This window comes from Sarcophilus harrisii, chromosome 1 (genome assembly GCF_902635505.1).
Source record: "Sarcophilus harrisii chromosome 1, mSarHar1.11, whole genome shotgun sequence".
NCBI classification, from domain to species: domain Eukaryota; kingdom Metazoa; phylum Chordata; class Mammalia; order Dasyuromorphia; family Dasyuridae; genus Sarcophilus; species Sarcophilus harrisii.
Window position 1 is genome coordinate 459,951,884 of NC_045426.1, and position 13,010 is coordinate 459,964,893.

General features: G+C 35.9%; 1 protein-coding gene across 1 annotated transcript in view; it reads right to left on the reverse strand.

Moving 5' to 3' along the window:
- Nucleotides 1-13,010, reverse strand: part of CLVS1 (clavesin 1) — a 200,032-nt gene that overhangs the window by 4,629 nt on the left and 182,393 nt on the right. Inside the window, exon 5 of the mRNA XM_031946360.1 lies at nt 9,363-9,598. Coding sequence (XP_031802220.1) covers nt 9,363-9,598 — 236 coding nt within the window. The remainder of the gene's footprint in view (nt 1-9,362; nt 9,599-13,010) is intronic.

Here is a 13,010-nt window from a genome sequence, read left to right on the forward strand (position 1 = left end):
ATAGTAGCAAACTGTTACATGACTCAGTCTTGGATCCTGGAGGATTGGAGCCTTCTGTATGATATAGTATAGTCTGTTATTAATGAGTCAAGCTAAGGCTTTTCTAGCATACCTTACAGGGCAATATTGAGTCAGGAAAGCAGTTTCTAATATAGTCTTTACTTTTCCCCTTATCTTGTCACTTTTTTGCAAAAAGCTTGAACACAAGTTTTTTCTTTGCCAAAAAACTTCACTTCAGATTGATATTGTTCGGTGGTTTTCCAATCATGTCCAATTCATCATGACCCCATTTGGGACCCTATTTTGATAAGGATAATGGAGTAGTTTGCCATTTCCTTCTCCAGTTCATTTTTTAGATTGAGGAAAAGCAGAGGCAAGCTGAATTAATTGACATGCTCACGGTTTTCCATCTAGTAAGTGCCTGAGTCTGGATTTGAACTGAAGAAGATAAGTGTACCTGACTCCACTCTACTCTATCCATTGTGCCACCTAGCTGTCCCAATCAGATAACTGATTAAAAACAAAACTTATCCTAGCCTCAAAGATTACATATTTTTGATTTTGGTATGAACTCTATTTATAAAAATTGTGTTGTTTTATTTATCAGTATTGCAGTGATATAACATTTATAGCATTCTCTTATTTTGATTTTGATGAAAAGTAAGATAATACCTGAAACATGTAATAGCTAAGGAGTGACCTGGGGGGGAACTGCCTATAATTAGATTGCAAAGACCTTGCTGTTATTCTGACTTAGTTTTAAGAGGCTTAAATCCTTAAACACTAACTGAAATTTTACTTCACTATTTTTCTATTTAACAAGCTTTAACTTTAAGCCAGTAATTTCTTCTCAAACAAAAACAAGTGGTTAGGGAAGGGGTGTAGGAAATAAAATTTTCATTCTGTGTCTTCTAGTTCTTCAGTTATTTAACTTCCTACTAATATGCATCCTTTAATTACTCTTAACCTACCTCAGAAGAATTATAGGATCATAGATTTCAAGTTCATGGGTCAATAGTTACCTTCATCTTAAAGATAAGAAAACTATAAAAGTTATGTAATCCACCGTGTACAGGAAGCAGCTAGATGACACAGTGGATAAGAGCACCAGCCCTGAAGTCAGGAGGACCTGTGTTCAAATTTGACCTCAAGACACTTAACACTTCCTTGCTGTGTGACCCTGGGCAAGTCACTTAACCCTAATTGCCTCAGGGGAAAAAAAAAAGACTTGTACAGGATCATACAGCTACCTTAATGCCCAAAGCAGGTTTTGAATACAGGTCTTATGGATGTAAAATTCAGGAACCTACCCACTATGTCTCAAAGAATCACAGAATTATAAGGAAAGAAAGAAGACCAAAGTCCTGTTACCCAAACCTTATTCAAATCATGAATTTCTTCTATAAAATAATAAGTGGTCATTCAGTTCCTGCTTAAAGACTCTTAAATTTGGGAACTCACTTTTGCCAGAAGTAGCTCATTCCATTTGGGGATAGCTCTAATTTCAAGGAAATTTTTCATTATATCAATTCCTATTCAGCACCATCTTAGTATTCACTGCCATTACAGTGCCCAATATACACAACTGATGACAGTAATGAATAACTAACTTCATAGAAATGATTAATGGAGATATTTATCTTTTTTAATAAGCTAGCAAGGTTTTTTTTTTCACATCAAAATGAACAAATTAAAAATTAGCCAATGACTTTTTGAATAGACTATAGAAAGAAACTATCCCAATGACTAAGTATTGAAAAGGAAAAGTTTACCATTAAAAAAAAAGAATTTTTGAGAAAGAACTCAGGCATTGACATCAACATGCATCTTCTTTTTCTATAGCATCATTCTAATCCATTCATTAATAGAAAGAATACTGATAGACCATAAGTTCCCTGAAATTAACAGACTGTCTTCTGCCTTTCTATTACCAGCACCATGATAAAATCATGATTTGAGATCTGGCTCTGACACTACTGGACAGATCACTTAACTTATCTTCAGTTTCCTCATTCATTAAATGGTGATACTATTTGCATCACTAATCATGATATAATGTAGCTTTTTGAAGGGACTGTTTAATTTTTGAATTTACATCCCTAGCACCTAACACAGTGCTTGGCACGTGTATCGTTCCCCTTTAATACTTACTTGTAGACTGATAACAGGCTGAAGGGGAAAAAGAGTGAGAATTTAAAGTATTAAATACTTAGGAACTATTAAAAATCCAGCAAACATTAAGTGAGAGAATACTATACCCAAAGCACTGTATGTATTGGAGGGAGTATAGGGATGGAGAAGGAAGGTGAAATAACAAAGTCCCTCTGCTCAAAGAGCTTCCATTCTAGTAGATTTAAGACTTTACATAATTTAACATTTAGAATTTTTGCAATATTTTCCAGAAAAATGGTGTCATCCATTATATTTATTGCATCTTTTAAAATACTGTCATGTATTATATCAAATTGCTTGCTGTCTTGGAAAGAAAGGAAGTGAGGATAGAAGGGAGAACAATTTGGAACACAAAATCTTACAGAAATCAATGTTGAAAACTATTTTTGTATGTATTTGGAAAAATAAAACACTATTGAAAAAACATAAAAACACTATATCTAAGCATTCCTTTTATGCATCTAAAATGATCTACTAGCCATTTTAGACCCTCTCTCCCTCCCTCCCTCTTCCTCTCCCCCTCTTCATCTCCCCCCTTTTCTCTCTCCCCCTCCCCTTTGCTGAGGCAATGGGGTTAAGTGACTTGTCCAGGGTCATACAGCTAGGAAGTGTTAAGTGTCTGAGTCCAGATTTGAACTCAGATCCTCCTGACTTCAGGGCTGGTGCTCTATCCACTGTGCCACCTAGCTGCCCCTATCCTCATTCTCTTTACCTTATTTCATATAACGACTGGCAATCCACTTTTAAAATAACCATTCCTATATTATTCATTTCTATCGTTCTGCTTCCACTGTGAGATAGTCTCATAGCCATTGCTCTCTTCCCACCCCATCCTACCATCCTTATTGCTCTGATATCAGTTCTGGTGATTCTGTAGTTAGAGGCAAATGGTTCTAAGGGTTCTAATGGTTCTAATGATTCTAATGGTTCTGGTATTAAGCCAGAAACAAAGTATTTTAATACCCTGTTGGTTGCCAGATGGAAAGGAGGAAAGGAAAGACCTAATGAACTCTTCCCTCTTCTTTTTCCATCCTCCTGATTGAGGAGCAGCAGGAGAGAACAAAGCCAAGATAAAATCCATTCACTCTCTCTTGAAACTGAACATACCTAACCATTTCCTGACTACACACTTAAAATATGATTTTGTTTATTTCTTTCAGCAAAGAAACCAAAACAAAACAAAACTGCATGTTGGAATTAAATGAACACAAAATAATTTTCTTGATCAAAGTTCTCAAATACACACACACATATATATATGTAAATGTATTTCTTTTTCAAGAGAAAATATGCATATAAGCATTAATAAATGTATGCCTATATGTATTAATGCATATACATATATGCAATACATCCTTGTATATATATGTGTGTGGTGTGGTGTGGTGTGGTGTATATGTGTGTATACAGTCTGAAGTATCCAAAACTTTACTTTTAGACTTTTAAGGGATATGAATTCATAGCCCTATTTGGGATCTACTTATCAGGGCAATGTTTATTAAATGGTTTCCAATTTATGTGAGTCCCATAAACATATTCTACCACTCAAAAAAGTTTGCATATGGAGTTCACTATAAAAATGAATATATAAAACTATATCTAGAGCTATATGCAGTTTCTCTTAGGTAAGAGAGCATGTTTATGGATTTCCCAGATAATGTGATATAGGGATACCCATTTGAAATGTTATGCTGAGAATAGAGCCTAAATAGGGCCATGAATCAGTTTTCAAGGAAGTTTCTAAAAAGCTTCAATATCCCCTCCTGGTCTGTAAAAGCCTAAAGATAAAACTTTGGATACCTTAAACCCAATGAAATAATTTAATTTAAAGTGGGAATCATAAAAATCTAGAAAACTCTGAAACTAATCTCATTAATATTCATTTTTCATGAAGATAATTCTGAGGGAGTCATGATGTTATATATATCCTATTAAAGATTTCTTTGTACCTAGATCTACAAGTCCCATTACATTTGATTGAATTAGTTCTATCAGAGGCATTCATTCCTTGCAAGATGCAAGATGCAAGTCCTGAGCAAGATTTCTCATGAAAGTATTATTCCTACTTTCTATTCTTTGTGGTCCATATCTATGACTTCATAAGCAAATGGAATTTTCTAGTGAGAAAATTCCCTTTACCAAGCAAATCAACAATATCTTTTCAGCTTACAGACTTGGAGTTAATTGCTTGCAGATCCTAAGTGACTAAAAATCACAATAAGGCAATTTGTGTTAGAGGCAGTATCTGAATTCAGGTCTTCTTGCCTCCAAGTCTGGCTCTTTATCCACTACACTATACTTCCTTTTAATGGGCAAAAGATTTGTGAATATCCAGCTACATGCTCACATGGGAGGAAGGTTCCCAGCCAAAATCTCTTATTTGCAATAAATCTCTTTTCATATTATATAATTTTGGGGTGTATATACAGATACTCTAGAGCTGATGTCAGCAAACAAATATTTTGATGGACCTTTTTTCAGAAGAGAAAAGCATGAAGGTTTACAGAATACAATGTGGCGAATCATTTTATTTGCCACCCCCCCATCTGTTCTTTCTGGTCTGATTTCTTTCTGATATTTCAAGGCTATTTATCTTTTAATTACATTCTGTTACATATATATATATATATATATACATATACATATATCCATAATTCCATTGTGTATTATCTATAAATTACATTATATATACATATATATTTTCTATTTATAGAAAAGTGAGGGAACTAGTAGTCCTCCACCCCCATTTTTATTTTTAACTTGCCCTCATTATCTTATTGACAAAATGCACAGTATAGATTTTCTTTCTGATACTACATAGCTTCTTTTACTGTATTTGGGAAGAGGTTGGCTTCTTCATTCCTGTTGCATAAAAGAAAGCTATCCAGTAGCAGAAAATAAATCCATATGATACATAAATGATGATGATATCATCATATCAGCCATTGTCCAACCAAGAGTCGACCAATCATACTGTTTTTCTCGGTTTTCATACTCGGTTTTCAAAACACAAGTGAGCTCCAAGCAGCAGTCATAAAAGACTTCAGCAGCTAATAATCAATATAGAATACTCCACATTTACAGCCATTCCCAAGGGACCTGGTTTTTAGGTAGCATAATGTATCACTGGAACAAGTAGACTGAGTAAGAGTGACATAGAAAAGCTGAGAGGTTTGACCTTATTTGAACTGGGAACCAGACACCAAAAAGCTTAGCATACAGTAAAGTCCTTTATGATGTGGGGCATATGAAAAGGGGCATTAAAATATTTTTTATTGAATTTAACATTAATAAGGAGCATCTGTTTCCCACTTGCACAATAAAATGGGCCACTATTTTAGCAACTTGAGAGACAAGGTCTCCACTGTTTCTAGTTAGTCACCAACTCTCACATCTTCATATGGATTTTATTTTATGATGATGTATGACTTCTGCCGGAAATAGGTAGTTATCCTGAAATTACATAAAATGCAGACTATAAAAAGAAGAAAACCTGCTGAAAAATGACTAAGGTCAAGGCCAAGCCCATTAGCAGCTGAAAACAGTCAAATAACTGACATATGCCCCCCTGGTTGGGATGGGGAAGCCAAAGCAGCTTGCTTTTTCCTCATAATTTGAGAGGGCAAGGAGCCTTCTCAAATTACTTTCTCAGGAGCCTGAATATTGCTGTGGAACAAATAGAGTGTGAGAAAGCATTTCCCTCATGCAGCTGCCTTACATCTTCTACTTGAGATCTCTTGAATGTGGGTAAGAGACACATATATGTAGTAGAGACCTATGATGAGGTTAAATTACTATTTAAATAATTTTTAAAATTACATTAATATTTCTAACAATACCTTATGAAGATCTGTGATCAAGTTTTGATATAATACAACTAGGAATGACTCAGAAACACTGGTTCACCTCCAGAAGTAGGAAGATCATACTGATTGAATAGATTGAAAATTATGGTTTTCAGGCATAATTCTCAGAACTTTTCTGCCATACAGTTTTATGTTATCGAATATGAGAATGCAGCTTAAATTGTGAGGCTGTGTGATATAGTGAAGATTCAGAAGTAATTGAAGTCAGATAGCAAGCTCTTAATAAATGTTTATTGACTGATTGACTTGGGAACACATAATAGCAAGATAATAAATCCAAAAAAATTTAACCACTACGGGAAAGATTCCTTATTAGATAAAAACTGCTGGGAAAACTTGAAAACAGTTTGGGACAAAATGGGTTTAACTCAATATCTATGGATATACAACCAAAAGAAAAAAAGAAAAGAAAAAAGAAAGCAGATATGAGCAAATGTTTCCAGCATTATAAGAGTTCACCTATGGAATGAGGCCTATAATATTATACTTGACAAAGCTGAGAAGAAGGGAATAAGCCTTTATAGTATACCTATCACTCCATTTTTAAGTTTTCTTGTCATAGATCCTGGAATTGTTTGCCATTTCCTTCTCCAGCTCATTTTACAGATGAAGAACTGGGGCAAACAGGGTTAAGTGACTTCAGAGCAGAACTATTAAGTCCTACAACTAGATTTGAGGAAGATGAGTCTTCTTAATTGCAAGTCCAGTGCTATATCCACTGTATATCTGTCCTCTCCTGACTTTCTTGGCCTCTTTCAAATCCCAGATATAATCCTTCTATGTTTTCTTTACAATGTTCGTCTTGATTTATTATATGTGTATATATGTATATGTATATGTATATGTATATATATATATATATATAAAATGTATCTATCTATATGCATCTGTCTATATCATCTATATCCATACATCTATCCATCTATCTATCTATCTATCTTAGTTGAAAACATCTATGTCTAGACATTTTCATGTTATCTCCCCATTAGACTGTGAGTACCATTAAGATTCTGTTTTACTTTTCTTATTGTATGCCCAGGACTTACCTCTGTGCCTGGAATATAACAAACATCTAATATATACTGACTGAATGACAAGAAGAACTCAGATGTGTAGGATACTACAGTTGGAATTGAAGTTACTTGCTAAATGGATGGTGAGGTTGGGGGAGAAAAAAGGAAAAACAAGACAACATTTTAATTTTTGGATGCCTGGAAGCTTGAAGGTCTCATGAACAGAAATTAGAAAGCAAAGAGAAGGGACTGGTTGAATAGGATAACATAAAACACTCAGTTTGGGACATGTTGAATTGGAAGTGCTAGTGAGTTATTCAAGTTAAGTAGGCAGTTAAAAATAGGAGTCTGGAACTTGGGAGAAAAGTTGTGGCTAGGGATGATCTAATGGGAATCATCCCCATAGAGGTGATAGTTGAAGTCATGCACATTGCCACAGCAATGAAGGAATCAAAAAATCTCAGAATTGAAAGATACCTTAAATGCTATCTAGTTGAACCTATAGTTCTTATTATACCTTTAATCACTGGTCATTCAACCTCCACCCAAAGATTTGCATTGAAGGGGGGGGGGGGGCTCATAATTCTGAAGTTGACCAATTCTTACATCAGTCCTTAATCTGAGAGAGAAAAAAGAATGAAGGGGGACTGTAACAGAACCTTTCAGGAATAGTAAGTCTACTCTTTTCCCCTTCTAATTTCAGATGCCAAGAGCCTATGGATATTTATTGAATATCTACAATGCACATATTGTTATTGTTCAGCCATATCTGACTCCATTTGATACCATAGACTTTCATCCATGGAGTAGTTTGTCATTTTCTTCTCTGATGTGACACCATTTTATTGATGTGGAATCAGAGGCAAAAAGAATCAAGTGACTTGCCTGGGGTCACATAGCTAATAGGTGTCTGACACCAGATTTAAATTCAAATCTTCTTGACTCCAAGCCTGGTGTTTTATTTACTGTACCACCCACCTGTTCCACTGTACCACAGGGGATATAAAGATATATAAAACACACTCTTCCCTTTGGGAGATGATAATCATTTTGAAGTAGATATGCACACAACTAGTGGATTTGGGGGGATAGCAAGAATAGCAGTACCAAGAGGAAGAATGAGGAAGGGAACTTAGCTATCAGCATCTTCATTAAGAGGAAAGTCAAACATCTTGGTGATGCCCCTCCCCCTTCGCTCCCCAAACATCAAGGCCCAAGAAATTATGTGTAGGTAGCCATACTTTAAATGCAAGGGCCTTCCTGGCAAAAAAAAAAAAAAAAAAAAAAAAAAAAAAAAAAAAAAAAAAAAAAAAGAGAGAGAAAAGCTATCAGAAATAAGCAAGGGAAGGGCAAATTGTGCCTTTTCCCAATTAATGTACCTACTTTTTATTTCCTTGAAACTTAGAAGGTCAGAAAAAACTAAGGACTAATGAAATTTTGCTCAAAGTTATCTAGAATGGGTAGAAAGTTGTAATTTTAATTATGTTATTTATTATCCATCCTTCTCAAAGAGCACCAATCACCTAATGGGTGATGTCTTGACTGCTCATGAACTTGCTCATTTAAGTGAGGCAAAGTTGCACAGATTCATCAATCTCAGTCTCTCCTCCAGATTCCACTGGAATATTTCAGATATTAGGTAGGAAGCAGCACCTGAGTGATGGAAGGCTTGAGGGGCAACCCAGCCAAAATGATGGGAATTAAGATGGAAAATAAATATACATCTGATCAACACAAAACAGTGGGTGTTTTCATTGTGAACTCAGTGCCATCACAGTAGGATTAAGCAACTCAATTTATAGTTAGTGTGACTGGAACTTTTCTTTGAGATGTCAGCTATCAACCTCTGGAATGAATCTATTTATGGGTCTATTCTAGGAACAGTAGAAAAAGCCCTCCTGGGCAACTGAGCCAACATACATTATTTTAGCTATCAGTTGTAAAACTCAAACTTCTGGTAAACAGCATTCTAGTCAAAGAAAGGAACTAGATTCCTGATGGGTTGTTTTTCCATTCAGTCTATCTCAGAGGCCTGACAAATTTCATCTTGTTTGTGCATTAAAGCCCTCTCTCATAATCAGGGAAGTAATTAAACTGCTGCTGAGCTTCTGCTCCTTAGCTGCTGTCATACAAAGGCAATAATCACACTTGTGAATAAAGGACCCTTTGCTTTCCCCTCTACAAAATTATCTATTATTATCATTCGATTTTATTCCTGTTCTATTCACATCATGGCCATCAATAGCTTAATGCACAGTAGGATCCGATCACAATGTCCACTTTCTGGAGAGCACTGATAAGCATTTCTCACCTTTTCATCGGCTTGGGTGAGCACTCTCTCTCTAGGTTGGAAGATGTATGTTTCACATGCATTGCGTTATAGGAAGTGTGAGTATAGTCATTCTCATCACTGTAGTCAGGACCGAGTAATGTCCGAGCCCAAGTTCCCATGTCATAGGGCGGGAGGGTCCCTCCAAATTCAGAGGGCAGGAATTCAGGGTGTATTAGTTGGTGGAGGCTGTTCAAATTGTTGCCATGGAGAAAGATCTAGAGGGAAAAACATAATAGAAAAAACCCTGAAACATATAACTGAAAAACAACATGCATATATTAAGAGTCTACAATGAATTTCAGAAATAAAATCAAATTGCTTGAGGGGGCAAAGTCTTTGTACTAGAACAGTGTTAAACATAAAAATACAAAGGCAAAAAATAATCCTACCCTCAGGTAAATTAACTTAAATAGGAATAATACACACACAATGCAAAAGTAAGGTCATCATAGCAGGACAGAGATTATAAAGTAAATGGATGGACGGGGGCAGTTTGGGGGGCAGACTAGAAAAGACATCTTACAGAAGGTGAGGTTTAAATTGACTCATCAAAGAAACAATGGATTGCAAGAAGCAGAGGTAAGAAGAGAAAAAGCATTGCAAGAACAGAGAAAGATATGGTGATGCAGTATAAAGCATTATCCATATGATGCACAGAACAGGATCTCAGAATGAGAAGGAACATGAGAGGACACTGTCTCTGAACAAGAATTCTTCCTCCAAAATATCTGAAAAATAATCATCTAGACTTTGTTTTGATGACCTGTGAGGGAAAAACCTACTACTCCCTTACCACTACTCCCTTATACAATCCATTTTACCTTTGGGTAGCACTGAGTATTAGGATGGAGTCCACAAATTTCTGACATCAAAGCCAAATATACTTCCATATCAGTATTACTCAGAGCTCTTAGTTCTTCCTTCTGGGACTAAGGAGCACAAGTATAATTCTCCTTTTATGTGATAGCCCTTCAGGCACTTGAATTTACCACTCAGATCTCTCCAGAGTGCTCTTTTTTTCCTAGGCTAAACACTTTTACTTTGTATAATCAATCATCTTTGTGAATAAAAGTTAATTCCCTTTCATTCCACCAACATGGTCACCTTCCAGGTTATATTTTGGAGATGACATTTAAATACATGGTCAATGTAAGTGTCTTTTGGGGGAAAGTGTTACTATTTGTGTTTCAGAATAAAAATGTATTTTTTTTTTTTTTTTTTGCTTAGGAAAGGGAATGGGGAGAAATCCTGAAAAAATGACAGATCTGATATTATTGGACCTGAACCAGATATGATCAATTGGTAATTATCTGATGTAATAGGAAAGTAGAGTGATAAGGATAACAGATAATCCAAAAGTACAGCACATACCATCTTTCCAGCTTTCCTTTATATTTCTCTCACAATGGTAATGCTACCCCCCTGCTTCTGTTTCCCTTCTCCATACTTAATCTATTCCTATCTGTCCTATAAGACCTATCTCCAATCTTTCTACTCTCAGTTTTTCACTAGCTGTTTTCCTTTTCTGGACTGCTTTGTCTCTGCTCTGTCTCCTAGCTTCTTTCAAGTCCTAAGTAAAATCCCACCTTCTATAGGAAGCCTTCTGTTACTTGTTTTAAATTTGTCCTGTATAGATCTTGTTTGTACAGAGTTGTTTCCCCCCCACCCCCCGAGGCAATTAGGATTAAATGACTTGCCCAGGGTCACACAGCCAGGCAATGTTAAATGTCTGAAATCATATTTGAACTCAGGTCCTCCTGACCTCAGGGCTGGTGCTCTATCCACTACACCAACTAACTGCCCCTGTACATGGTTGATTTCTTAACTGTCTTCCCCATTAGACTGTGAACTGATTCCTTATATTACTAACACCTAGCACAGTGCCTGGTATATAGTAGGAGCTTAACAAATGCTTACTGACTGACTGAGGCTTTGTCACCCCACTCCATCCCACCAAGATCAGAGGATCATAGATTTAGAAAATGGAACTCTTTTTCAGATAATTTAGCCCAATTATCACATTTATCAATGGAGAAACTGAAACCTGGAAAAGGTAACCATTTTATGTAAGGCTAGCCAGGTTGTGACAGAGCTACACTTCTCTCTTTTAACAGTTTTCTTTCACTTGTATGATGTCCTTTCTTTGAATTCTAATAGTATGTTAGTCTATACCACAAAATTTAGTTATTTATCATATTCAGTCTTTCATTATTTTCCCAATCATATGCTCTGTGTCCTCTGGGCAGCTAGATAGTGCAATAGAGTGTGAGGCTGAAGTCAAGAAGATTTATTTTTCTGAGTTCAAATCAGGCTTCAAACACCTCCTTCTGTGTGACCCTAGACAAGTTACTGATCCCTAGTTGCCTTAGTTTCCTTACTTGTAAAAGAGAAGAAAATGGCAAACTACATCAGTAAATTTTGGCAAGAAAACCTCAAAAAGTTGGACATGACTGAAAAACAATTGAACTGTTTTCTACTGAAACTGCAATCCTCTCGAAGGCAGACATCTTGTCTTATCCTACTTTCATGTAACTAACAGTGTCTGGCATGGCACTTGGCATGTAGTAGGCATTTGGTTAATATTTGCTGAACTAATTGAAATAAGTGGTTTGGTAATTCCTGACTTTTGAAAAAATTATGCTATTTATTTTCCTAAATAACTTTTGGGGCTAATACTAAAATTAATTTGTTTTTCCTGAGAACCATTGACTGATATTGCTAGAGCTAAATGAAGGTGTAAGTCAGCCTGAGATTAACAGCTTTCTGTGTAGTCCATATTAATAATTATCCATATATATTTGTAATTTAAAATTAGGAATCTCTCTAAGGAGGTGAAAAAATCTTAGGCTTACTCCCAACACAATTTGTATATCAAATTAGATTCCTTCTCACTTCCTTACCTCCTACTACAAATATGCATGATGTACCTTACCTCTGCCTCCTGATTTCCCTGGCTTCCTTCAAGATTCCAAATTCTACTTTCTGCAAGATAACTTTCCTTGTTCCTTTCATGTCTAGTGTATTCCTTCTGAGATTACACATGTATATAAACACATACATGATACATAGAAGGTTCATATATGCATAGGCATTGAAATGTAGTGTGCACATGAATAGGTATGTGTACATACACACTACATCTACATCTAGGAGCCATCTACACTAAGTGCCTCCATTTTTTCTCCTCTCCCTCTCTTCTAGACCCTATTCAGCTTGGCTTCCAACATCTCCAATTGAAACTGCTCTTTTCCAAATCTCCAGAATCATGTCCTTATTATTTATATGTTTCCTCTATTAGAATATGTGTTTCTTTAGGAAAAGGACTGTGTGTAACTGTAACTATCACATAGTAAATGCTTAATAAATTCTTCTGGACTGACACCTTCAGATGAGCACAACTATACTGTAACACCCACACAGTCACACAAGTGTGTGGAGGTTGGAGTTTCAAAGGCTTCCTCTTTCTAGCAATATTGAACCCAAGAGTAAACTGTACCATATGAGGCAACCTCTGGGGTCCCTTTATGAGATAAGAGAGAGAGAGAGGCATTTAAGAAATAAGATAATGTGAGAGGAGAGTTGTCCTGGTCTTTAGATATAAAGGGAAGGAAGATGGAGCTTATAACA